The sequence below is a fragment of the Hyaena hyaena genome, unplaced genomic scaffold (genome assembly GCF_003009895.1).
Source record: "Hyaena hyaena isolate Hyena2069 unplaced genomic scaffold, ASM300989v1 scaffold_70, whole genome shotgun sequence".
Lineage (NCBI taxonomy): Eukaryota > Metazoa > Chordata > Mammalia > Carnivora > Hyaenidae > Hyaena > Hyaena hyaena.
The window spans coordinates 3,584,632-3,612,022 of NW_024080701.1; the positions used below are offsets into that span (position 1 = coordinate 3,584,632).

Genomic DNA, 27,391 nt, shown 5'->3' on the forward strand with positions numbered 1-27,391 from the left:
AAGAATGATGTCTAGCAGGATCCTTCTTTTTTAGGAGAGAAGAATATTGGTTATTGACATATCCTTATTGATTCCTTTCCCCAGCCCAGAGAACAATGACCTTATTTCCTACAACAGTGTCTGGACTGCATGCCAGCAGGTGCCTCGGATACCAAGAGGTGGGTGAGAGTGGGAAATGGGCCATTGACTCTGATGGTCAAAGTAGACAGTTCTCTCATACCTGGTTTCTAGTTTTGTAGCATGTGCATATTTTACTTACAGCTTAGTGGAATACTTATGGTTTATTAGTAACATCAGAATATAGGTATTAATGTTTTTTGCCGGTCTTTTTAGTTCTCATACTTAAAAAAAGATTTTTAATGTTATTTATTTTTGAGAGAAAAAGAAACATTGTGAGCCAGGGAGGGGCAGAGAAAGAGGGAGACACAGAATCTGAAAGCAGGCCCCAGGTTCTGAGCTGTTAGCACAGAGCCCTATGTGGGGCTCAAACCCATGAACCATGAGATCATGACCTGAGCCAAAATCGGATGCTTAACTGACTAAGCCACACAGGTGCACCTAGTTCTCATACATTTTTTTTTAGCCCTCTTTCTGTGGCCATGTCTTGTTGAACAAATGTGATTTGTTTTCCTGGTCCTGCCCCAGGAGCAGTATTATGGGACACACTGAAGCCCTTATAAGATAGTGCCAGCTAGGCCAAAACCAGTGTTTGTCAAGAGGCCCATGAAGAAGAACATCATGTGACCATTTTATTTCCTCTAGTGATGAATGATGAAAAGCTTTTTAACTCCTATCTGGGTACCCAGAGGATGGGTGTGAGAAAAATTTTAGATTAAACCACTGCTCTTATTGACCATCCTTGGCACTCTTCTCAAATGGGAACACTGTTGGTTGCCATTTGCAGACTTGACAGAATTGTTGGGTTTCTCCTCTAATTCTGGTGCTTCTGAATTTTCACTCATAGATAACAAAGCTGCAGCCCTTTCAATGCTGACGAAGAGTGTGAATCTTGTGAAGGATGCACATGAGGAAATGGAGCAGGTGAGGGGAAAACTCCATGATCATAGATGAGAATATAAAGAAAGGAGATTTCCTGAGCATTGACTCAATAAGTCCCATCCTCAGTCCTGGCTTTCAACTCCCATTTCCTACCCACACGACTCCCCTCTGTCTGTTGCTGGGCAAGGGAAGTAAGAACAGAATTTATGAAGTGATTGAACTCTGTAGCCATTAGTGAAGTAGCTGGCTGAGGTTTGGGGATAACTAAGACATGATGCAGAAAGTATAAAAAGGCTTGCCTTTTTTTTTTTTTTTTGGCATTCACATATATCATGGCATGTCTTAGGCCGTGGAAGAATGTGACCCGTACTGTGGCCTCTTGAATGACACCGAGGACAACTCTGATAACCACGGTGATGAAGACAATGATGGGTTGGGGTATCCAAACAATCGGGACTTATATTGGTCAGAGGAAGATCAAGAGCTCATAATCCCATGCCTTGCACTGGTGAGAGCATCAAAGGCCTGCCTGAAGAAAATCCGGATCTCAGTGGCAGAGAATGGGAAGAAGGATCAGGTGGCCCAACTGGACGACATTGTGGATATCTCTGATGAGATCAGCCCTAGGTAAGCAGAATCCCCACTTGAAACATGTGAGTGGCAGCATAGGATCTCAGCTTGTGTTGTAACTCCAAGCTTTTCCTCCAGTTTTTTACTTTGAACTTTTTCAACCTATAGGAGAGTTGATAAAAGTATTGCAGTGAACACCCACGTATCCTTCATCTACATTCACCTGTTGTTCACATTGTTTTAAATATTGGCTTATTTCTCAATGGATTAGATTTGCTATTTTTCTCCTGAACCGTTTGAGAGTAAGTTGCAGACATCAGTGACATTTCCCCCCTAAATACTTCAGCATGTATCTCTAAGAACAGACATTCTTATTACTATATCCAAGAACTAAAACATTGAATAGAAAATAGTTAATATTCAAATGTCCCCATTTGTCTCTAAGATGTATTTTAAAGCTTTTTTTTTAATCGAGGGTTCTGTCATAGTGTCACATTGCATTTGGTTGTCATCTCTTGCAGTAGTATGGTTTGGTTGTCATCTCTTGCAACTATAACAGTCCCTATCCTTTTTTAGTATTTTTTGACATTGACTTTTTTTTTGACAGTTAAGTATTTTATTATTTTTTAGTAGTTTATTGTCAAGTTGGTTTCCATATAACACCAGTGCTCATCCCCACAAGTGCCCTCCTCCATGCCCATCACTCCCCTTCCCCTCCCCCCTCCATCAGTCCTCAGTTTGACATTGACTTTTTAAAGAAAAGTTGTCTCGCAGAATATCCAAAAATCTGGATTCATGTGATTGTCTTTCTCATGATTATAGATTATATTCAAGTTAAATATTTTTTGGCAAAGATATCACATATTTGAGTATTTTGTGCTTCTCATTGCATCATACTGGGGAAGCGCATAATGTTAGTTTGTCCCATTATTAGTGGCACTAAATTTCATCACTTGGGTAAAGTCGTGCCCACTTGAGTGACATCCATGGATGAACTCCAAAGTTATTAAATTGTTGGTTTCAGATCCTCCCATTTTTAAATGAATTAATCATATCCTATCATATAGGCCAAGAGAGTTTCTTCCCCCAGCTTCCTAGTGAAATGGGGTAAGTAGATTTTTAGTAAGTTATCAGTTGAATTGAGTCTGGCTGCCCAATGTAAGGAATTAATAGGCATTTATGGGACATTTTCTCACTGGTCACATCCTTAATTGTGTGCTGAAAACCACCCAGTTGAGCTTTGTTCCTTTTTTTGTTAATGGTTATTTTTGCTTTCTGCCCTTAGTGTGGATGATTTGGCTCTGAGCATATACCCACCTATGTGCCACATGACTGTGCGAATCAATGTAAGTACCAACTTTGAGGGAATAGCTACTTACCTAACTGGTAGAATTTCCCTAATCACTAATATTTCCTTTAAGCTGTAGAGAACATATTTATTTGTTATACTGGGATGCCAGTATAACAATAATGTCACAGTTTTTAAATGTATTTCTACCTGATAAATATTTACTGAAGTTGAATTATAATAGCCGTGGGTTTTGGTAGTACTCTCTTCCATAACCACGTGGGGAGTCACTTAGAAAAACCCAAAGACCTTAGAAAAAGCTACTTTGAAAAGAAAGTTTGATTTACCACAGTACTTTAGGATTTTCTCAACCTGAAGTTGTAAATTTCTGATTTCTGGTGTAGGCAAAAACAAGTGTTCCAGAAACATACTCTGTTTTCGTATAAACATATTGGGTGATTTAAATAAAGAAGGTCAAGCTCTTTTAAATATCTGATTTTGGGGCACCTGGGTGGCTTAGTCGGTTAAGCGTCCGACTTTGGCTCAGGTCATGATTTCACGGTTCATGAGTTCGAGCTCTGCATGGGGCTCTGTGCTGACAGCTAGCTCAGAGCCTGGAGCCTGTTTCAGATTCTGTGTCTCCCTCTCTCTCTGACCCTCCCTTGCTCACACTGTCTCTCTCTCTTTCAGAAATAAGTAAAAAAACATTTTTAAAAATCTGATTTTATTGTATTCTTTCATGTCCTATGCTAGAGAGAATTCTATTCTTTTACTTTTAGAGACTCAGATTATCTCTACAGTTATTGGAAATAGAAATAAAACTGCCAAATGGCTTATATCTTACATTCACAATTTCAGTCCTAAAAATATTTGATAAATTCGATGGTGGAAATTAAATTCATCAAATATATCTTCACTATGTGCATATACCTTAAAGTAGAATAGGATCCTTTTGGGTGTTAACTTTTTTTTCACATTCATTTTTTAAAAATTGACTTTCCAAGAAATAAACATCTTTATCAATATGCCTTATCAATTACCCTAAATAAAAATTTTAAAAGATGTACTGTATATTGGTGGGTTATGTATATCCTCATGTTATTTTGTTATTTGTATGTTTAAAATTCTGTACATAGTTTTTTTTTTAAAGGAACATTAGCTATTCTTGCTATGTATTCAGAGCTGTCAGCAGTTGGGACAAATTCAGGTTATATTCTAACTTCCTCCATTTTTTCAAAATTTAAAAAAGTATTAAAAATTTATAAAAATGTTAAGCTAGCAATATTAATAAGATTTTGCTAATTAGAGAAGAATTCTATAATTCTACCACCCTAATCTAACCAGAATTTTTGTTTTTGCCGTTTTCTTCAAGTTTTTTTTTTTTTTAATACTTTTATTACTTGAGTCTTTTAATATATCTTGTCTTTCCTTTCCTTTTTATAGTAAAGCTCAGGGTGAGTAACTTCTCTGTTTCTTTTCCAGTCTGCAAAACTTGTATCAGTCTTAAAGAAGGCACTTGAAATTACTAAGTGAGTATGAGGACTTCTCCCCAAATAGCTTTCTTGAGAATAAAACTATCCAGGCATTCTCAACTCCCAAAACTCCATTTTAAGAAGTGGAAGAAGGTGGGTGTAATGTTTTCTTTCCACTTGAGTCATGGAGCAGCTAAGTTTCTACAAAGAAACTTGCCTTCTGTTACTATAGTTTCCTTTGTGCTCCCTGTTGAGGGTAGATTTTGTTTTGACAGTATAAATTTAACTTCTCTGCCTCCCCATTCCATTCACAGAGCGAGTCATGTGACCCCACAGCCTGAAGATAGTTGGATCCCTTTACTCATTAATGCCGTTGATCATTGCATGAACAGAATCAAGGAACTCACTCAGAATGAAATTGAACTGTGAGTTTTCAAGCTCATTTGTACTCTCCATTCTCCTTATTATCACAGGTAGCCTCTGATGTCTGTTTTCAAAATGGGGCTAGAATGCTTTCTGGATCAAAATGGAGTTCCTGTCCATACTTGTCAAGAGATGTTACTACCAAAGATTATTGATTAGGCCAGAGTGGAAATTATTGTATACTACTTAAGTCTGATATATTTTTTTGTGTTAGATACAAAAGATAATTGCATGAGTTTGCATTCCTGAATCACCTTTTAGAGATTCCTGCAGAAGCTGCCTTATGCCCTATTTGCAGTAAAGTGTGTTTTTCATTGTTAAACATGTTGATGGTCTTAATAAAATGTTGACCTGCCGGTGGTTCAATAAGTAACCTTTCAGAGTTTCTTTTTACTAGAAATACAGTGGGTTGAGACTAGCACATTGCTTTCATTTGGGTTTATAGGTCTAATGGTTTGATTCTGATCAGAACTGTATTTAGAACAAAAACACTTGACTTTAATTCTTTAGAGATGACTTCAAAGCCCCTGTGAGTACTTCAGTGTGTTATATATCATTATTCTTATCATTAAGTCCTTCTGAATATTATTCCATCCATGCCTCAAAAGTTTTTTTGGTGTTGAGGTCACTTGTTAGGTTTGTCCACCTTATGGAACAGATTTTGTTTTCTTATGCATACTTGTATTATTGTTTGGTTATATGTTACATGTGTCTCCAAATGTAAATACAAAATTTTTATAAATCAAATATTTTTAAATGTATAAGAGAGTTTATATAATTTTAAGGGCCTTTTCAGTTAATCCTTTTGCACAACCTTCATTATATTTTTGCATCAGTCTGGAGGATCGCATATTGGAAAGCAAGGTGTACATCACCTGTAGTGATGTGTACTCTGGTGACCTGACTTCGGCCTTACGCATGTGCTATAGGTCTCCACAACCTCTAATGCCAGTTCTTTTCCTTACATAGATGTCATTTACCCCATCTGCCTGTCTGATGTCCCCGTAGTCTTTTTAGGTATATTCAGCAACAGCAGCCATTCTTCTGAGCAATGAGTATGTACTTGGGTTGCAATTCCTTACGTCAAATGAATTTTAATTTACTTTTATGAAATGCCACTCTATTTTTTAAACACATTTTTATTCATTTTTGAGAGACAGAGTATGAGTGGGGGAGGGGCAGAGAGAGAGAGACACACAGAATATGAAGCAGTCTCCAGGCTCTGAGCTGTCAGCACAGAGCCTGACACAGGGACCGAACCCATAAACCATGAGATTGTGACCTGAGCTAAAGTCAGACACTTAACTGATGGAGCCACCCAGATGCCCCTTTACTTTTAATAAGAGTTGTAAAGAGAAGAAACTAAAATCACACTGAGAGCGTCAAAGCAACAAAATAATGTAAACAAAAAAAAATTTACAACTTTGTACAAAAGGAATCCAGTTCTTTTATTTTTTTCTTCTAGTACCTGTTCTCTATATACTTAATAGTTTTCACATTTCTCCAAAGGGCCAAGTTCATGTTATCAACAGCAGACTTTAAGCATGGGATACTTAATGGAAGTTTAAGTGGGAAGTTCAGGGGCTTTCACAGTGATCCCTCTGTAGCTAGTTTGGTTCTGGAATATATCACAATCCATTTCCACAGTGAGCCTCTGGGGCCCCACCTGTGTCGGTATGAACTGGAATTGGGTGTACAAGGTGTTTCCAGGCCACACTGATGCTAATCTGAAATAAAGGAAAAGGCAGGTGATAGTTCTGTCCCATTGCTTTGCTGGCCCCAATAACTGATTTTTCCCTACTAGAAGAGGTGATCTGTGAAGAAATAAACATTTAAGTACCTTGCTGTTGAAACAGAGGAGGTGTTAGGGGATAGAAGACAGGAACCTCCCTATGGTGAGCAATTGCATGGTTGAGAAGAGAAACATCCTATTCTAAGAGCTTCCAAGCCGCATCTATTATTTCTTTTATAACCTGTGACTTCAGTCTGGTCCCATTCTTGGTAATACTCAGGTTATGTTTGGGAAGGCTTTGGTTTTAGAACCCTCAAGTTGCTAAGTGCTGTGAGAGTACAGTGGACGTATACAGAAAATGTCAGTATGACAACAGATGGTGTTTCGAACCCTGTCAGACCTCCTGGCCTGCTGGACCTTCTTACAGTGACTAAGGGAATAGTGGAGATTCCCTGTGAAGAGCTTTCCCCCAGTTGATCAGGGATACCACAAAAGCATAGTTGAATGTTGGCAGTCCCTCCTCTCAACTTATTCACAAGAGTGATTCATTGAGTTTCATAAGGCTGAGGCCCAGGCTCAATAACCAGACAACTCTCAGGGATTTCAGGGATGGTAGGAGTAAGTATCGGGAACTCTAAATTGTAAACTGTATTTTCAACAAAGGATATGGTGGACACAGTAAGAGAAGAGATAACGAAAGATTCCTGCAACATACTGAAACCAACAAAGGACTAATACAGGTAACTTCTACAAATCAACAAAGAGAAAAGCCAGGAACACACAAAAAAAGTGAGCAAAGATAAGAACATACCTTTTACAGAAGAGGAAACAGAAAAGGCTAATAAACATATGAAGAGTTGCAAATTAAAACAATGAGGCAATAGAAATATTACCTCATTTCTGTTAGCCTGGAAGAAAAGAGAAAGCTGGGTATTGCCAAGAGTGGAGGAATGGTAGGAATTCAGAAACTCATGTACTGCTAGAGGGAGTGTGGACTTCTGCAGTCATCCTGCAAACAAATCTGATAGTACACAGTCAAACCAGGTCATATTCTGTGACCTAGCAATAAGAAGATGCACAAGGATGTTCATTGTCATAATATTTGTGGTGTTTGGGAGTTGGAGGCAATCTGGGTGCCTATCACTGTGGAGCGGAGTGGTAGGAAGTCCAGGATATACACAGTGAAGTGTTATGTTGCAGAAGCAATGGATGCAACATATGCGGATGAATCTCAAAAACAGTTCTGAGAGAAAAGTAAGAAAAAGGATTAGACATAACATTTATGTAAGTTAAAAATACAGTCTTATGAAGCACACTTTTTACACGTTCCGATGAAAAGACATACATACTAACAAAAGAATGTGAAGGGAGGTGGTGGGAACAGGAATAAAAAGGAATATTGAAACAAAATTTTATATTATGGTTGTCATTAGTAGAATGCAGTTCTCTGGCTGCACCAACAAGCAGCCTACCCTCCCTGTGATATTCTCTAGTACCCAGGTCTAACCTCGCTGCCTGCACAGCAACGATCAGGGTCATGTGGGTGCCCAAGGGGCATGTAGCCTCCCTCACTCCTGCCTCCCAGGATTAGAGGCCCTAATTCCTTTAGTTCAAATTATGGAGGTATTTTCTCTGTGTCTCAATGGACACAGCAAAAAGGCAATCATTAATTTTGGGTCCCTGCCTTTCTGACTAGTTGAGATGTTTTGGGGGGTGAGAAGCTTATAGTCTCTTACCTGTATCTCTTCTCTCTGTAAATGAGCCCCCTTCCAAAAATGGAGATCACACAGTAGTGCATAGGAACATCTAGGAAGTTATGGAGGCTGACCGAAGCCTTAAGAAGTTGATATTGCTCTGTTGTTTCTGGCATCTGTGGGAAGAGGCAGAACCTGAAGCAGATGCCAAGAGCACAGAGCCACAGTTACTGCTTCCCGTCCTAGGCATCCTCCCTATACTCTCCTCAGTTACTCTTCTGTCTCTGCCTTCTGGACCCAAACTCCACAGCTGACTTCTTTACCCCTCTATCTGGTCTTCCTGCATTTATTCTTACCCTTGATTCATCAGTAGTCATCTCTGATGGTGCCTCTACTCTACTTAGAAAGGTGAGGGGTAGGAGCACCTGGTGGCTCAATAGGTTGAGTGTCCGACTTCGGCTCAGGTCATGTTCTCACAGGTCATGAGTGCAAGCCCCGTGTTGGCCTCTGTGCTGACAGCTCAGAGCCTGGAGCCTGCTTCAGATTCTGTGTCTCCCTCTCTCTCTCTGCCCCTACCCAGTTCACTCTCTCTCTCTCTCAAAAATAAATAAATGTTTTTTAAAAATTTTATTTTAAAGAAAAAAAGGGCTTCCCATTGTCTTCAGAATTCAACTTTGGTTGGCATTCAGAGTCCCTTGTGGCCTGACCCCAATCCCCTTCTCCAGCTTCACCTGTTCTTCCCTCAACTAAATGACATCTCAACCACCCTAGGCACTTTCCTATCCCAGCACACCCCTTGGGCTCCCTTCTTTTGGGCCTCTGTGATGAGTCTTCTGCCTGCAGTGGCCTTCCTCCATCTCTGCACTAAAGCTTACCTATTTTTCAAGGCCCAGCATAAATGCCACTTCTTTCCATTAAGTCTTCCTCAAATTCACCAGCTGGAATTAACCCCTTACTTCACTTATCCCATAGTGACTTTGTGCCTCTATTTAAGCGTTTACATAAAAGACCAAACATTGTGTCTCCTTTACTTAATTGTAATATAACCTCCTTGAGGGCTGTGACCAGATTGCATTCATCTTGGCCAGGGTAGACATGTGAAAAGAGGGCTAGATCAAGAGCCATAAGCCTCAGAAACATCCCATTTTTATAATCATGGGCATGATACTCTCTAGGACTATTTTCTCATCTGAATAATGGGAATAGTTATACCTCACAGGGATTTTATATTAAAAGGAGTTGAAAATACATGGGCCTATGTATAAAGCTCTAAATAAACAGGCTGATATTATCTGTCTAAATATGGAGACAGCAACTGGGGAGGCCCTCATTGTAAAAATATTTAACCAAAAAAAAACTTGGAAGATGTAAATCTTAATAGCATATGTAAGAAACCATCTCTTTCAAGAGAGACTTCTCAGCCTACCATTTTCTGGTAATCCTACAGCACAGTCGTTTGCCCTGAAGCTTGAAGGGCTCTGTGTTCTTCTGAAATGGGAGCAAAGGAGAACAATTCCGGGGAAGACTGGTGCCTACCTCGATGAGTAGGCGTGGTCTACAAATGGCGATGTCTTCCTGAGCAAAGCAGCTGAGGCTGGACTCAGACTGTGTTGCCTTGGCTATGGCGGTGAGTCTGAGGAAGCTGTTCTCTGGTAGCCTTTGCTCAAAACAAGAGAAGGACACACTGTTGGTGGTTGTGGAATCTGAAACATATGACAGGCAGAGTCAGTGCAAAGGGATGAGTGCATGTGCCCTGGAAACAAGCAATAGTTACACACAATGCGAAGGAGTCAGTGTCTCACTGAAGCCAGAATGATGCCTCATTTCTCACAATTTCAAACTTTGAACGCATGCAAGACCCCACCCCTACTACCATCACAGCCTCTGCAAGCGCTCTTTGCAGACTTCCTCAGTGGGGTTGTGGAAGTTCCCTGTAAACTAGAATGAGTTAAGCTCTCTGGCCTCAGTTTGCCTTGTCTGATAATAACAACTACTTGGCAGGATAGCTTATGTTAAATGAGATACTGAGTGTCTATCTCAGACACTGCCACACAGTTGTTGCTAAATATATGCTTACTTCCTTCTTATTCTCTGTTTATTCATTTTCCCTTTTGCAGAGAAAATGAAGCCATCCTTCATCCTTGAGGAATCTTTTCAAGCTCCTATTCCCGTTTCCAACCCCGTAGACAAAGACCACTACCCCTGCTACCACCACCCCTGGGAAGATGAGGTGTCCTCCCTCCCCAAGTCAAACCTCCACTTTTGAGGTCTGTACCCCATCTTGACCCCACTATTGGCTGCTTGTAACTTTGGGCAAATTATTTAACCTCTCTGTGTCTTGGTCTCCTTATCTGTAAAGTGGGAATAACAGTGGTTGCTGCCTTGTAAGGTTGTTGTGAGGATAAATGATATAACGCATAATGTACATTTAACACTGTGTTTGCCAAAAATAAGCTACAGTTATTCTAGTTTCCCTCATTTCCCCAAAGGTTGCACCATCAGTTTTAACCCATCTTTCCTGAGGCTTTAGCCTTTCCCTCTCTGTTGATTATTTTCCTCAGAATGAAAGCAGTTTCTGCTCTCTCATATTAAATAAACAAACCAAATGGGGCACCTGGGTGGCTTAGTCGGTTAAGCGTCCGACTTTCGCTTGGGTCATGATCTCACGGTTCGTGGGTTCGAGCCCCGCGTCGGGCTCTGTGCTGACTGCCAGCTCAGAGCCTGGAGCCTGTTTCAGTCTGTGACTCCCTCTCTCTCTGACCCTCCCCTGCTCACGCTCTCTCTGTCTCCTAGAAATAAATAAAATATTTAAAAAAAATAAAGTAATTAAAAAAAGAAATTAAAAAAAAATAAAGAAACCAAAAACCAAAAAGCAAAACAAAACAAAAAACCCAAAAAACAAGAAACCCCACCCTCTCTACCCAGCATCCCTGGCTGACAGCCACGCATCCTGTCTCCTATTTCTGTCTGTTCTTCCAGGAAGGACTGCCACTGTGTTTTGCTTCTTCAACTCTCAATCAGTTTAACCCCCAAGAAGCTGTCCTTTGCCATCACCTCTCAGTAAAACTATTCCTCAGTGTCCGCTTTTCAGCCTTGACATCTCATAGCCACTCTGCTCACCCTGCTAGGGGGTCCTCCTGTCTTTGACTTCTCCATTCCCCTTCTGTTCCTTCCCTGCCTTACCCCTACATGCTGGTGCTGCCTGGATTCCCTCTTCACCCTCTTCTCTTCTCACACCCCTTCTTCTACCCCCACGAGCTCATCAATGCCCTGACTTGGCATCCTCTTCAGTGCTGGGATTCCTACATCTGGTTTCAAACCAAGGCCTTTATCTTGAATGCCATATTTAGGTTTCCAGCTGCTTCCTGACCATCTCTGTTTGGATGTCTCATGGGTTTTCAAACCCAAAGAACCATACTTGTTCTTCCTCATTGTCCCTATTCTGGAGGCTCATCCAAACTGAAAGCAACCCTCTAACTGCCCCCCCATACATATTCATAAATCCAATCTATCCCCCCTCCTGAATATGTCTTCATTTGAAGTGCTGCTAGTCTAGTTTGTCCTTCATTCCTTGACTTGATTATTAGAAAACTTTCCAGCCTCTGATTCAATGGTTCTCAACATTAGATGTCATATTATGTGCACATTAGAGTCATAGAGAAAGCTTTATAAAATGATCCCAATGCCAGGTTGCACATCACATCAATTATATCAGACTCTGGCAGTGAGGCCCAGGCAGCAGTATTTTTGAAGTTCCCCAGGTGATTCATCATGTAGCCAAGGTTGAGAACCATTGTTCTAATATGACCCCTTCCATTCCATTCTGCCAGAATAAATTTCTGATCACATTCACTCTTCTAGTTCAAACTTTTTCCCAGCTCCCCACTGCCTAGGGAACAAAATTCAAACCATTTGGCATGATATACAAGTCCCTGAATGATCCAACCCCTGCAACCCAAAAAAAGGAAACATGGTGGAGAAACTGGGGGCTTCAGGGGCTGGTTAGGAGATTGTTGCAATAATGCAGACAAGCTGTAGTCCACTGATTGTCTCTTGCCTGCACACTGCAATCACTCAAAGAATGTAAACAGTTTTTGATGTTTGGGTCAGACTGTGGGGTTTCTGATTTAATTGGTCTGGAGTGCAGGCTGGGCATCCAACTTCCCTGGGTGATTCTGATATGCAGCAAGGTTTGAGAACAACTACTCTAGTCCAGGGTAACATAGGGAGCTTTTAAAAAGTAGCTGTGCCCAGACCCCATCCCACACCAATTACGTAGGAATTTGGGGGAGGAAGAGGAACCTGTGCACATATTGTTCCTTCTGCCTTGAGTACTCATGACTCACTTTGCTGCCTGTCACCATCCTTCATACTCATCCTTTCAGACCCAGTGTAGTCTGCTCTATCTGGGAGCAGCCTGCTCCAACCTGGGAGACATGTACTCTGTTTACATCATCAAACACTTCTTATACTGCAGCCATTATCTGCTTACCTATCTGACTGCAGGTGGAATTGTGGGTGCTTTTTTCTATGTGAAGCTCAATAAATATATGTTGAATGACCAACAAAGGGAACACCAGGGGCTAGCAGCCACCTCTTCAGAACTTCAGGGAGTGCCCCATGGCTGCTGCCTACCCAGGGTAGGAGCTGGGGGTTGAGGATGTCTGTCAGGGCCATAGAATTACCCGTATTGGCACCGAGCGTAAGGAACCGCTTGTTCTTCCAGAGCTTGGCAGCAAGGATGCCATTGTAGTATATCGCCTGCAGCCCAATTGCCAGCTCCACAGCCGCCTCCTCATCAGTGGGGTTAATCAGGGTCACTGAGAACTGGACATTCCCTCCCAGGCATAGGGAGCTGGGTGCCTCCAAGAACAGGTACAGAGGCTCAGCAGTCTTGAGACTGGGAGGATGGATGCCACTGTCGTTTTTATGTTCCATTCTCTCTTTCTGGACTCTCTCCAGCACTTCTTTTTCTTGAAAAGATCCTGAGAAATGGAGGAAATAAATAAAACAGGCCTCTTAACCAGAGGGTATAGACCCTTCTAATGAAAGTCCAGGATTAAGATTGATTTACCTAATGCTACTCAAATCCCAAAGTCATAAGAGCATTGCAAACCTCTAAGGCCACATTTAGCTTAAAAAAAAAAAAAAAAGTCCTAATGTGAGACCTGAAGCCATAAAAATCACAAAACACAGGCAGTAACTTCTTTCTAAATATGTCTCCTGAGGGGCGCCTGGTTAAGCATACAACTCTTGATTTTGGCTCAGGTCATGATCTCCCGGTTTTTGAGATTCAGCCCCATGTTGGGCTCTGTGCTGACAGAGCCTGCTTGGGATTCTCTCTCTGCCCCTCCTCCACCTCAAAACAAACAAACAAACAAACAAACAAATAAACAATTAGAAAAAGATATGTCTCCTGAGGCAGGAGAAAAGCAAAAATAAACTATTGGGACTACAGCAAAATAAAAGTCTTCTGCACAGTGAAGGAAACAAATAGCAAAACTAAAAGGCAGCCTACAGAATGGGAGAAAATATTTGCAAATGACATATCCAATAAGGTGTTAGTAGTCAGAATAAAGAACTTATAAAACTGAACACCCAAGAAATGAATAATCCAATTTAAAAATGGGCAGAAGACATGAATGGACATTTCTCCAAAGAAGACCTACAGATGGCCAACAGCCACATGAAAAGCTGCTCAACATCTCTTATCATCAGGGAAATGCAAATCAAAACTACAATGAGGTATCAATTCACACCTGTCAGAAGGCCTAAAATCAACAACACAAGAATTCACAGGTGTAGGTGAGGATATGGAGAAAGGGGAACCCTCTTGCAGTGTTGGTGGAAATGCAAACTGGTGCAGCCACTCTGGAAAACAGTGTGGAGTTTCCTTAAGAAGTTAAAACTAGAACTACCCTACAATCCAGCAATTGCAAGTAGGTACTTAACCAAGGAAGAGAAAAATACTAATTCAAAGGGATACATGTTCCCTGATGTTTATAGCAGCATTATCTACAATAGTCAATTATGGAAGCAGCCCAAGATGATACTTGACATAAAAAAGGATGTGGTGAGTATGTGTGTATATGTATATATACGTGTATATATATATATATACACATATATGTGTGTATATATGTATATATATATATGTATTTATATATATATGTGTATATATATATATATACCCTGCCCAATACCTTCAGGATACTTGTAGTTCTGAGTGATGTCCTCACAGCAGTCACTGCCCACACTCTTGGTGCTGATGTTGTTGCCAACATACTTAGTGTTGGAGTTGGTCAGCTCCAGTGTGCCATCCTTACAACACTTCCAGACCACACATGAGGCATTTACTGCAGCAAAAAGGTCTGATACTGCAGGCATCAGCCCTAGAATCCCCTCTTTGACTGCTCTGACAGGAACCAGATCGCAGGACTCCAGGACTGAGGGAGGAAAAGGTCATTGAGCAAGAGGAACCATACCAAGACCTCTCCCGTGCCAAATCTGCATAACCTTAGTCCCATTTCATGTCCTATTTTCCCTTCCCTGAAACCAAGGTCAGAGGTAGGCACTAGGCAACGTTTCTGAAAGGGCATTGCAGAAGTGAAATTCACAACTATTTAGTGACAATCCTTTTTGGTCTTGGCCTGTGGCAGAAGCCTTCTCAGAAACAGGAAAGGTAGAAATTTAGAGGACCATAGTATACAGGAGTTCCTTAGCCATCTCTACTATGGATATGATAGGAATAGTTAACTTTTATTGAGCACTTATTATGTGCCAGGCTCTATTACTGCTGAGGCTGCTGAGAAAGAAAGAACGATCATTTTATGGCTCCTAAAGATTTCTTCTCTGAGCTTGAGCCTATCCGGATACCCTCTTTATCCATATCCAGAACCTCAGAAATCCCATCGACAAGCCCCTAACCCACAACATCCACCAGACCCTCTCCCCTTCATTGGGATTCTGCTCCCTTGCCTGTTGCTCTGAGGTAGGGCTAGTCTCCCCACAGCCTTGGGCCTAAATAGCTAACACCTTTGTTTCTTTGAGCCCACTGGCTTCAGGTCAGCATTCTGCTGGCCACTATCATTCCTTCCACTTCTCCAGTTTTAGAGGATGCAGACCCTCTTTGGACTTTCTGCTGCTCATATTTCCTCTCTGAGGGACTCCTTCAGCTTGTGTAGCTTTGTGCAGCCCAGGATGGTACTGGGCCTACCCCCAGACTTTACCTCTACCTCCACTGTGAGCATTTGGGTACAGAATCTGCCATCCATCGTAACCTTGGGGCAAAGCAGGCCGGGTCATCCAGCACTCTGTGGTAGTCTGGAAGATCCTGAAGGTATCAAAGGGAATAATTCAAGTGGGGACAAAAGTAGTCCTGAAAAGCTGAAGGCATTCTAGAAATGGCAGAGTCAATACTGCCATGGGGATGGGAGGACACTGTGTAAAAGTGGCTGCCACACTCCCGGGAAGGGGGGGTGGGGTGGTGCATGCCACGACTGACCATCTACGTCCCACCTATAAGAGTCCTAAGGGCCTCCTCTCAGTGTGAGGGCCACTCAGGATGCGTGGGGCTTATACTATGTGTATTTGGAGTCCTTCCATGTCTGGGAGCTCATCCTTTTTGGGTTTCTCACCAGATTCTGCCTCTTTGGCCTTCTCCATTCTGAAAACCCTCCTCATTGTAGTACTCATCTACGAACAAGCGTCCACCGGTTCCCTGGGCTGAGGCAAATGTGGTAACAACGCGGGCAGGGATCCCCAGGCATCGCAGCACTGCGTGGAAGGGGCCAGAGACTCAGGGGGTGCCAGAGACGCCTGGGTATGTATAGCTAGTGTTTTCAGAGTCTCCTCTGGGCAGGCACTCTCTTAAATGCCACTGACATCATGGAAAGAGGAGCGACATGGGCACCAGCATGTTAGGACTGATGCATAGGCACAGGATGCATAAAGGCTGAGAAATGAGGTACAAAAAACTTACCCAGCAGGCAGAGTATACAGCCAGGGCAAAGCTTACAGAATATTCACCAGAGCACTGGGGCTTGCCCTACTGAGGCAAGGGCAGGGAAGTTTCAGGGAGACAGCCACTGGGCAACCCAAGAGGCAGAGCAGATGCTCTGTACAGTAGCCATGGGGGTGCAGCAGGCAAGCCAGCTCTGTACCTGTGCAAGCAACTGCGGCGAACACCCAGGCCTGACCGTCGTACACAGGTCGCCCTTGGCCTGTGAGCCACTGCCTCAGGATGGGGACACTGCCCCGGCGCTTGTTCAGCAAGGTGGCTTCCTGGACCGTGTGGGTCTCTGTGGTGGGCAGGACCATCTTCTCCGTGAAAGCATGCAGCTGTTTGTGGAAATGTGTGGATGATACATGGGGCCCAGGACAGAATGGCCTCTAGGGGGTGAATCAGGAGGGCTTAGACAACCTGCGTCAGAATCACCTGGGTATTCGTGGGCTTCACCCTACTGGGTTGGAATCTCTAGGGGTGGGGCCCAAAGAATTCTCCTGTTTATCAAGTCTTCTGGAAGCCAGGGACTTGTGGACCACTTTGGCAAAGAAGACTCATGTCACAAGAAGAGCAAGAGAGCTGCCTCTGACTGGGGGCTGCTTTCACCGCTCCTTCACTGGCCCTCATTCCTTTGAGGGTGTTTGCACCTGGGGCCTCAAGGCCCCCTTATCCCAAGCTTCCACCTCTGCCTCCTTATGGCTTGACCTTGTCCCTCTCAGCCTCCTCCTTTTCAACCTCCTGAAAGGGGAGTCCAGAGACACAAGCCGAAATAGGGAACTCTATTCCTCTGAAAGAACATTTAGGGACAGTGGGAAGCACCAAAGTACCTTCATGGTCTGTATATTCTTAGGAATAATTTAGAAATGAAAAGAAGCCCCTTAGACCACTTGAACAGCAAACACTGGGTGAGATAGTCACCATCCTCTCCCTCCCATGGACCTAAGCCTCCAGGTTGGGCTGAGGGGAAGAGGCAAGGAAGGGAGGAGTACTCTGAGGAAACCAGGCCAGTTTTAGGCCTCCTGGCTTGTGTCCCAAAGGATAATACTTCCCTTTGCTTTCCTCTCCCTTGTGAATGCTCTTGTCCTCCCTTCTCACTCAGACCTTCTCCAGGAACTGACCCCCACACCCTGGGAGGAAGGGACCATTTGTGATTTGAAGACTTACAGGGCTATAAAGATGGGCAGCTCTGGCAGAGGACCCCTGTCTCATCTCCTCCCCACGCTAACCTCCGCTCTCTCCCACCTCACTTACCGAGGCACCCAAAATGTGGGCCACATGCACGGGGTTGCCCCACTCCTCCACCTGCTTGTCCATGCTCAGTAAGTACAGACTGAGGTCAATGACATCCATCTCAAACTGGAAGAAGCACACAGGACCATGATAAACAGGCTCCAGGTTGGGTACTCACCCCCCACTGTCACCTTGTCCTTTTTTCAGACTCAAGTTCCTACTCCTTCCTGCCTTGCCTTGTCTCCTGTGGGAATTCTGGCGTTTCCCTCCCTCCCACTGTGCCCCCTGGTCTTTGTGTCCAGGCATTCCTGTCCTTTGCCTATTCTGTTGTCTGACTTTTCTGATAGGGTGGGAACCCTTGAAGACCAGGACTATATTGTTTAATTTCTATCATTTTCCATTTAGTGTGCTCTTATGGCTCCTGCTAGCAATGCCCCACATGGGGAGGATACTAAGGCAGCTCTTGCTCTTGAGGAACCTGAAGTTTAGGAGTAGAGAGGGACATACAGGCACTTAGAATACAGGTTTCAGCAACATGGCCAGGGCTATAGGAGAGATGCCAGCCCAGAGCAGAGGGCACAGCAGAGAGAGTCACTTTTGCCTTTGGGGCCTGCGGAAAACATCCAGACAGTCTTAAAAGATGAGTAGGGGGGCGCCTGGGTGGCTCAGTCGGTTTAGTGTCTGACTTCAGCTCAGGTCATGATCTCACAGTTTATGAGTTCAAGCCCCATGTCAGGCTCTGGTACTGACAGCTCAGAACTTGGAGCCTGCTTCAGATTCTGTGTCTCCCTCGCTCTCTGCCCCTCCCCTGCTCATAATCTCTCTCAAAAATGAATAAACATTAGGGGAAAAAAAGATGGGTAGGAATTTTCTGGGGTGACAAAGGAAGAAAGATATTCCAGGCATATTCAGCTGTCTGTTCAGGGGATGGCTAGAAGCTGGAGAATGGAGTGGCTCCTGAGGAAAGGAAACCAGTGGCCTGGCTGTGAAGGGCCTTATGTGTCGAGCCAGAGAATTTAGTTTTTATCCTGGAGACAGTGGGGATTTAACAGAGGTTTGATTTGCTGTGGCCTTTAGGAAGATAACTCTGGAAGCTGTGGAAATTGGATTGACATGGCTCTGAGGAAAGAGAGGCACCACATGGCTGAAACTGCCAAAAGAAACAGCCTCACTGACACACCGAGGAACAAGGTTATGAAAAAGGAAGACTTGGTGTGGTGCCACCATTTCTTCCATCTTGGGTCTGGGTGCCTTTCACAGAACTTCCAACAGTACTATGTTGGGACAGAGCATCTGAAGGTTCCCAACCTCTGTGGTCCATAGGAGCCACTATGAGGAGGACCCAGGGAAGAAATTGCCATTTTCAGTGGAAAACAAGTGATGGTTACTAATTATGAAGACTGTGTACTTTTTTGTTTCTTTTGTTTTTTCTCTTTTTCTCTCTCTCTCTCTTTTTTTTTTCTTTTTTTTTTTTTAGTAGGCTCCATACTCAATATGGGGCTTGAACTCATGACTCCAGCATCAAGAGTCAGATGCTCCACCAACTTAGCCAGATGCCCCTAAGACTATATACTTGGATATGAATTTCCTTCATCTTTTTTTTTTCTAGTAAGACACTAACTGCCTAAGAAATAAGGGTGTTTTAATTAATCCATTAAACAGATGTGAAAGGGAACATTTTAAGAAGTACAGTCTCTTTCAAAAATGGATCAAACTCTTGAATTCAACATACTTGATGTTTGCAAGTAAACTTTTGGCCTGAATCCTTAAAGAAATGAAAAGGAAAGGAAAGAAAAGGCCTCATGACTAAGGACTTTTGGACATGCCAGCTCTGTCTGGTCTGAACACAAGGTCATGCAGCTATCACTGGCCCTTGTCTTGCCCAGAGATCCCTGTACCTGGCCAAAGTCCCAGGGCTGTGCCTCGATGCAGTCAGCTGTACCCAAGTAGATAAGGCCGTTCTGGTTCAACACGTACTCCATGCGTTGAGACTCCCTCTCCAGGAACACAGCATCCTCTGGTGAAAAGCAGGCAGGGATGAGGTCCTGTGGGATGCTAGGCCTGCCCTCCACATCCAGACCTCTGCCATCCTTGCCCAGGTCAGGTTTGGCTGCAGGCCTTCCCTTCAGCTCTGGGCCTGATGAAGACTGAGAAGGAACTCCCTCTTTTCACTGACCCAACTGCAACCCACACTCTTCTCTGGTACAGAGTAGGGCCTTCATGGTCAGCCAGACAGATAGTAACAAGCCAACCGTAAAAAGCCTACTGGTTCCCAGAAGATGCATGCAGCCAGAGTGCTTCTGGCCTAAGATAATTTGGCAACAGCCCAGGGAACTTCCCAGTGTGCCTGTTATGTCTCTCTCACAGGTTCAATTTGAAAAAATAGTGTTTTTGGGACACCTGGCTGGCTCAGTCAGTAGAGCATGCAACTCTTGATCTCAGGTTGTGAGTTTGAGCCCCATGTTGGATGTAGAGATTACTTAAAAATGAAACATTTAGGGGCGCCTGGGTGGCTCAGTTGGTTAAGCATCTGACTTCAGCTCAGGTCATGATCTCACAGTCAGTGAGCTCGAGCCCCGTGTCTGGCTCTGTGCTGACAGCACAGAGCCTGGAGCCTGCTTTGGATTCTGTCTCCCTCTCTCTCTGCCCCTCCCTGGCTCATACTCTGTTCTCTCTGTCTCTCAAAAATGAATAAACATTTAAAAAATGTTTTTAATTAAAAAATAAAATAAAACGTTTAGGGGTGCCCAGGTGTCTCAGTAAGTTAAGCATCCGTCTTTGGTTCAGGTTATGATCTCACAGATCATGAGTTTGAGTGCCACATCAGGGTCTCTGCTATCAGCACAGAGCCCATTTTGGATCCTCTGCCCCCCTCTCTCCTTGCCCCATCCCCTGCTCACAATTTCTCTCTCTCTCTGTCTCAAACAAACAAACATTAAAATAAATAAATAAAATGTTGAAAAGAAAATAAATTTAAAAATAGTGCTTCAGAAAAAAACAATCAAACACAGGTTGACAGGGGTAAGCAGAAAGAAAGAAGAGTATCTGGTAAGACAGGGTCAGAGGGAACAGTGGAGCTGGGCAGAGTAGAAGCCAGAACATTGGCTTTCTATCCTGGTGGCATCCAAGTAGGTCTAAGACTCCCATAGTCTCTCAAGCCTCTCCTGCTGCCTTTCTCAATGGGTTGGGCTGGGATCCATGAGGATGATGCTGGGCTTTAAGGATACTCTAGAAAGCCAGAAGCAGCAGGAGGACGTGCTCTGTTTGCCAAGTGTCTCTCTCTGCACCTGTTGCTGGGGATGGGAGATGGGGAATAGGGTGCAAAGGCTGGTTCCTGGGGACTAATAAGAGAAAAGTCCTGGGGCACCTGGGTGGCTCAGTCAGTTGGGTGTCCGACTTTAGTTCAGGTCATGATCTTGCAGTTTATGAGTCTGAGCCCCATACTGGGATCTGTGCTGATAGCTCAGAGCCTAGAGCCTTCTGATTGTTTCTCCTTCTCTCTGCTTCTCCCTTGCTCACACTCTGTCTGTCTCTCTTTCTCTCAAAAATAAAAAAAAATTTTTTTAAAGAGAAAAGTTTTTTCAGACTATGCCCTCAGGCATCTGCTGGGATGAGGGTATTCAAAACAACAGAAAAATAGGATATTAAAGATCAGGAAGCCCTGAAGAACCTGGGGCCTAACATCACAGAACCACGTGCCCAAGGAGCCCTTGACTACTGCCTCTCCATCTTGAGTACCCTCTATGAAATCACTTCAAACAGGTGTTTGGCCCCAGGCTCTGAAGGGAGGTATCTTATCAGAGTATAGGTAACATCACCCTCCTCTTCCCTGCTGGGGTACAGCCCCCTTTTATAAAGTCCCCTGCTTATGAAAAGGACTTTCATTATTGCATGTAAAATTTCCCTTTGAATCTGGGAGAATCCCATCTCCAAGAATGCTAAGATGAGACTGTGTCCCACATAGTCTGAACATTTCTTAATCACCTCCGAGGTAAGCAGAGCCAATAACTCACTCCTGCCCACACAGACATCTCCATTTGGACTCACCTGGAGAGGACTTCCCTAGGCAGGTCCCTACAAGCCAAGCATAGAGGCAAGAAACCTGGAATGGAGTTAAGACTAAGAGTTCCCATTAAACTGAGCACTATCTCAGAACTCTCTTTGCTGTGTCTTTGCTCTGCCTGCCATGGCCTAGCTCTGGATATGGGATCTGAGTCAGAAAGGCAGGTATACTGGAGCCTCAACTTAGGAAGGAAATGGCTTGAGGGTCTTTCTGTCAATATATTGAGAGCCATGGGCCCTCTCCCAGTTAAGGGACCCTGACTTCACATTCACCCACATGGGGCCAGGGCACCTGTTGCTCTACCTGATCACCCTCTTGGATCAGGAAAGAAGACACTGAACTGAGGATTGGCAGGACTATCTGAAGGAGGGAGTATTGAAGAGCTCCACCCTTAGCAAAAAAGTGGATAGAGGGAGCCCACTGGGAGTCAGATGTCACATAGAGAGGGAGTGAGGAACTGGCTGGAGGAAACTGGCAAGATTTCTTCCGCTTCCCTATGTTTCCTTTTGTCTCCCAGTTCTGCCTTATAATGAGGGCCCCTCAGGCTGGCAGTAAAAATCTTGAAAAGGCTCTGCACTTGTCTGGGGTAGTGAGGACAGGAAGGCTGATCAAAGGTGTTTTCCATGCCCCCAAACAACCCTTCAGTGTGCTCCAAGGATTATGGTGGAGGGTAGCAGATTTAAAAAGTAAAGACAGACTCAACCTTCAGGATGGGGAGGAAGAGGAGATGCCCTCCTCATGTTTGGGTCATGTCAACCATGTTTGATATCTTTAGTAGATGAAATAGCCCCAACAGCCAAGGCTGACCTTTGCCAGAGGTGGCCACCGGTTAGGTTGCAGGAGGTCACTTGATCTCAGGAAAGCCTACCCTTAGTCTCCTGAGCTGTGGGACATGAGCTGTTTGTCACTCTAGTCATATATTTAGACAAGTCAATGTGGAAAAGTTCTAGCAACCTGTAGTAAGAACATAACTTATACATGGAGAGAAGCAGACAACTAAATAGGGTAGATTTACTGTGACACTGATGAAGCTGAAGCTTTGGGCTCCTCACTAATACAGACCGCTTTAGGCCTGAGCAATTCAAAATTTTGCATTTCTTTTCTTTCCTTTTCTTCTTCTTTTTTAAAAAAATTTTTATTTATTTTTGAGAGAGAGAGAGAGTGAGCAGAGGGAGAGCAGAGAGAGAAGAAGAGGGAGAGAGAATCCCAAGCGGGCTCCACACTGTCTGTGCAGAGCCTAATGCAGGGCTTCAACTCATGAACCATAAGATCATGACCTGAGCTGAAATCAAGGATAGAATGCTTAACCAGCAGAGCCACCTAGGAGCCCCTCTTCTTCATTTTCTTCTTCTTCTTCTTTCTTCTTTCTTCTTCATTTTTTAAAATGTTATTTAGTTTTGAGAGAGAGGGGGCACAAGTTGGGGAAGGGCAGAGAATGAAGGAGAATTCAAAGGAGGCTCCAGGCTCTGACCTGTCAGCTCAGAGCCTGACGCAGGGCTTGAACTCAAAAACCATGTAATAGGAGAGCACAAGTTCTCAGTGCTCATGAACCTACATCTAGAAAAGGTTCATAGTGCATAAGATGTGTGGAATAGTGTGCCTTCTTTTTAAGGTGAATGTGAGCCCTTAATGAGATATTGCATGTGAAGCACTTGGCCCAATATCTGACTTATAGTACAAATTCAATAAATAGTAGCAACAAATGTTATCATAAGCCTAGATTAGATTCATTAGACCTGACCCGAAGTCTGATGCCCAGCCAACTGAGCCATCTCGGCACCTCTGTATTGTTTTTCTTAAAGAGGGTTCACCAAGTTATATAAATCTCAGGTCCCACAAAACCTGGATTTGCCCTGGAGACAGACTGTGGGAGCCCAGGGAGGAGACAGAGAAGCCCGTAACTCAGGTTGTATTTATTCCCGAACTACTTTCCAGTTCTCAACCCCTGTACTGTCACAACAAAGAATAGCTCTTCTAGGGTCATCTCAGTGAATCTCAGCTCCTGTGGTCAAATAGCCCAACACAGCACCAGGTTTTGGTGGTGAGATAAAGCCTTTGCTTTCAGTGAAAGGACCCAAGCTACTCCTGGCAAGCATGACACCAAAACAGACTCTGGGTCTGAAACGCAATTCATAGGAAAGAGACTATACAGTAATTGTGTGCTGGTACTGTCCTTAGAGGGAGCTGCCCACTGGAGCCTGGGGCCATCACTCCCTGCCACAGCTGTGCCTGAACTCCTGTGCCTTGAGTCCCTGTGCAGCCCAGGCTGGTTCAGGTCCAAACTCACCTCGAGCCCAAGGGTTAAAGAGCAATGTGAACTGGCCCAGGGGAAGTGGCTTCTTGCCCAAGACCCGCAGCAGGAGCGAATAGTGGCCAATGACAGCATTTGTGGGCGTAGTCACAGAGATGTTCCAGGACTGGTCATCTCTGTCTTCCACCACTGCACTCCACCACTTCCGGTCCCCCAAACTGGAAATTGGGAATGTGGCTTGGGTCTTGTTGGCCTTGGAAGGCTGCTCTCCTGTAGTCACACAGAGACGAAGTGGTCATTTGGACCTCTTGGTGACAACTCAGAGTAATAAAGACAAGTATCACAAAGTTGGAACAGGTGAACATTGATTTTTGGTGAGAATAAAAGCAGCCCATTCAGTAATGGGAGGCAGTAAAGGGTGATGGGAGAGCAAAAGTTCTCAGTGCTCATGGACCTACATCTAGAAAAGGTTCATAGTGCATAAAATGTGTGGAGTGGTGTGCCTTTTTGTAAGGTGAATGTGAGCCCTTAATGAGACATTGCATGTGAAGCACTTGGTCCAATATCTGACATGTAGTACAAATTCAATAAATAGTAGCAACTAAATGTTATCATAAGCCTAGATTAGATCCATTCAGGTTTTTCTACAAAACCAATAATTACATTTGCAACCAATAGGAACCCCTTAGTGATAATGATGCTTGGCAGCTTCTGAATCATAATAAACACTATTTTTTAGGCACATTATCTCATCCTCACAACAGCCCTGCCAGGTGGGCAAGACTTCCAAAGGCCCATGGCAACGTGGGTCATTTTTCCCTATGTTCCCTGAGACGATGCTGGAGGAGGAACCCCCAGTCCTGCCACCAAAGGGGTCTAGGCCTGCCCCACTTACCAGTTTGCGCAATGAGGGATACCTTCTTCAGGGTAGACAGAAATGTGCGGACTGGAGCTTGGAAGTGCAGGATGATGGTGAAGGGCTTCCCTCTTCTCACAAAGAGGTGCTGGGAACTGATGGCGTTGGTGAAGTGCTCCTCATTGTTTTTTGCTGCCTGGAAGTCACAGTTCTTGATCCTCAGGGCTGTGGAAAAGGGAAGTCATCGAGACTAGGTAAATGTGGAGACCCTAGAGTCATAAATGAAGTGGGGTTCAAATCCTTGGCTCAATTTACCTACTAGCTGTGCCACCTAAAGCAAGTAACTTAACCACTGTGAGCCTCAGTTTCTGTTCCTTAGACTAAGGAATCATCCCTCCCTGCAGGGTTGGGGAAATTAAATGTCAGAAATTAAATAAAAATAAATTATACGTGTATACATAATACACTTAGCACAGTGTCAGATACATAGAAAGTCTCATTAAGTGGGACTATTAAAATTATTAACAAGAGCAATGCTTGCTCTCATTGTTGGCCTCCTTTTCTGGTCCCAATCCAAGAACAATGAATAAAACCCAGAATTTTGCTCACCCCTACTCCTTCTTCAAACACAGATAAGGTTAGAGTTGGTTTTGAAATCATCGAGCTGACCCTCTTGTTTATAAATAAGAGTGAGGCCCAGAGAATAGAACCAACTCACCTGAGATCATACTTGGCTCTTTCACCTAAAGGCTCACCAAACCCACAGCACCATACAGCCCAGAAAAACTCTCCAAGGAGGGGGTGTGAGAGTATTATGACAGTCCATCGGGCAGTTCTCATTTGACAATGAACCATCTAAATATACTAATAGACTTATACCGAGGCCCCTGAGCTTTCTACATCCTGTAGTTCTGCCTGTTCCCTTGCTTTATGTTGGCCTCTGCCACTTGTAGTTGGATTTCCTGACTCCTACCTCCCCTTCTCTCCCACTTAGCTTTTTTTTTTTTAAATATTTATTTTGAGAGAGAGAGAGAGATGAGCAGGGGAGGGACAGAAAGAGAGGGAATAGAATCCCAAGCAGGCTCTGCACCATTAACACAGAGCCCAATTCAGGGTTTGAACTCACAAACTGCAAGATCATGACCTGAACCAAAACCAAGAGTCAGACACTTAACCCAGCTGAGTCACCCAGGCACCTCTCTCCCACTTAGTTTGAGGCTATGACACCCTAATGCTTTCCCAAGGTTATCTCTCATATGTATCACAATCTACTGAGAATAATCATGTTGTGAGGCCATAAATCATGTTAAGGGTAAGAACACTAACACATGTTAACCACCATCATTGTCATCACAACTATGACCAGCAATTTACAATGATTTACAACAAGTCACCCATATTGCCACCCATAGCCATACCACTGCCACCGCCACCACAACACACACTACTACCACCCACCATAGCCTACTCACCATCACCTCCACCACCATCCTACTTCTTGTAATGAAAACACATTATGATGGAAGAGCTAGTGATAGTCAAGTAAGCCCCATGGAGAGATGGCTTGGCTCACCCCGTTGCATGGCTGAAGGCTGATCTTATCCACTCGACCACAGGAAATGCCTGGTCTTGAACTGTTGCTCAGCGCTGCCTCTCTAAATCTGTCCAGAGAGAAAATGATGGAGGTATTTTCACTGGCCTAAGAATCTTTAAGTAGTAGAGTTTCCTTCCACTCCTCCCGTGAGCTCCCCCACATATTTCTTTTCTCTTGCTCCCTCCCCACTAGTATCTCTTGGACCAGCTGCTGGGAGTTCCCCTTTTTCATTTTATCTCTTGCACCGACTGAAGCAGAGGGTAGAATGGGGGAAGATCAGCCAGCTAGAGAAGCCAAGAGGAAACTTCTAAGCTTGTCGCTTCATGGGTCTCAAGAGACCTTCAGAGATATTACATGGAAAACACTAGAAGACTCTAGAAGAGATGACTCTATAAACAGGAGGCCCAAATCCAACTCCAAATCTCAGGCCCTAAACCTATCATGGGCTTCAAGTTGCTAGATGTTTGTGGCTATTTTGGTAACAGAGAGAACCTGTGTGTCTGGAATGCATCTGTGTGAAGGAGATAAGGAGGTAGAATTTGTTGGTGAAAAACAAATATCCTAAAAGTCAGAGCCCCAGCTCTTCCAAGCCTACCAGATCTGGGACTCTACAAGAGAAGGTGGAGAATTATCTTGGAACTCAGGGCCTGTATCTTTTTCTATTTCTACTTGTTTAGTCACTGAGGAGACAAGACACAGGAGAAGCCCTCTTTGGTGGTCTAAAGCCCAGCTTTTCCTGGGGCTTCTCCAAGACCATGTTAGCACTCTCAGGGGCAGGAATTCTGGCCTGCATGCATACATGATTTCTGTAGAAGGATATAAAAGGAACTACAAAGAACATTGGTTGCCTGTGGGGAGGAGAACGAGAGAATGAGATAGGAAGGTGATTTTTCTTCTGTTTACAGTTTTATACTTTTAAAACTTTGGGGGCGCCTGGGTGGCTTAGTGGGTTAAGCCTCCGACTTTCGCTTAGGTCATGATCTCGCGGTTCGTGGGTTCGAGCCCCGCGTCGGGCTCTGTGCTGACTGCCAGCTCAGAGCCTGGAGCCTGTTTCAGTCTGTGACTCCCTCTCTCTCTGACCCTCCCCTGCTCACGCCGTCTCTCTCTCTCTCCTAGAAATAAATAAAAAACATTAAAAAATTAAAAAAAAAAACAAAAAAACCTTTGAACCACTGCCCATTTGAAGAACCTTACTATGTTAAAAAGAAGAAGAA

At 43.9% G+C, this 27,391-nt stretch overlaps 2 protein-coding genes across 5 annotated transcripts in view; one reads left to right on the plus strand and one right to left on the minus strand.

The window, feature by feature from the left end:
• CCNDBP1 (cyclin D1 binding protein 1) overlaps positions 1 to 27,391 on the plus strand; it is a 47,160-nt gene that overhangs the window by 4,877 nt on the left and 14,892 nt on the right. Inside the window, exons 6-12 of one of the 3 annotated variants that reach the window (XM_039232751.1) lie at positions 85 to 158; positions 965 to 1,041; positions 1,346 to 1,626; positions 2,855 to 2,915; positions 4,340 to 4,386; positions 4,644 to 4,754; positions 10,296 to 10,783. In XM_039232751.1, coding sequence (XP_039088682.1) covers positions 85 to 158; positions 965 to 1,041; positions 1,346 to 1,626; positions 2,855 to 2,915; positions 4,340 to 4,386; positions 4,644 to 4,754; positions 10,296 to 10,323 — 679 coding nt within the window. In that variant the 3' untranslated portion in view covers positions 10,324 to 10,783. Of the gene's footprint in view, positions 1 to 84; positions 159 to 964; positions 1,042 to 1,345; positions 1,627 to 2,854; positions 2,916 to 4,339; positions 4,387 to 4,643; positions 5,126 to 10,295; positions 10,784 to 27,391 lie in introns of those variants that run through there. The other 2 variants (XR_005528519.1, XM_039232752.1) reach the window with 2 other exon arrangements.
• EPB42 (erythrocyte membrane protein band 4.2) lies at positions 6,219 to 26,256 on the minus strand. Of its 2 annotated transcripts, XM_039232747.1 has the most exons (13): positions 26,157 to 26,256; positions 24,623 to 24,808; positions 23,764 to 23,997; positions 19,312 to 19,430; positions 17,435 to 17,539; positions 16,341 to 16,518; positions 15,816 to 15,954; positions 15,408 to 15,511; positions 14,382 to 14,624; positions 12,864 to 13,163; positions 9,715 to 9,881; positions 8,221 to 8,354; positions 6,219 to 6,479 (listed from the first exon to the last, which is right to left on the minus strand). In XM_039232747.1, the coding sequence occupies exons 1-13, from the start codon at positions 26,164 to 26,166 to the stop codon at positions 6,317 to 6,319; spliced, it is 2,082 nt and encodes a 693-aa protein (XP_039088678.1). In that variant the 5' UTR covers positions 26,167 to 26,256; the 3' UTR covers positions 6,219 to 6,316. The 2 variants fall into 2 exon arrangements, with proteins under 2 accessions (XP_039088678.1, XP_039088679.1); XM_039232748.1 differs by lacking the exon at positions 6,219 to 6,479 and having other exon boundaries at positions 8,242 to 8,373.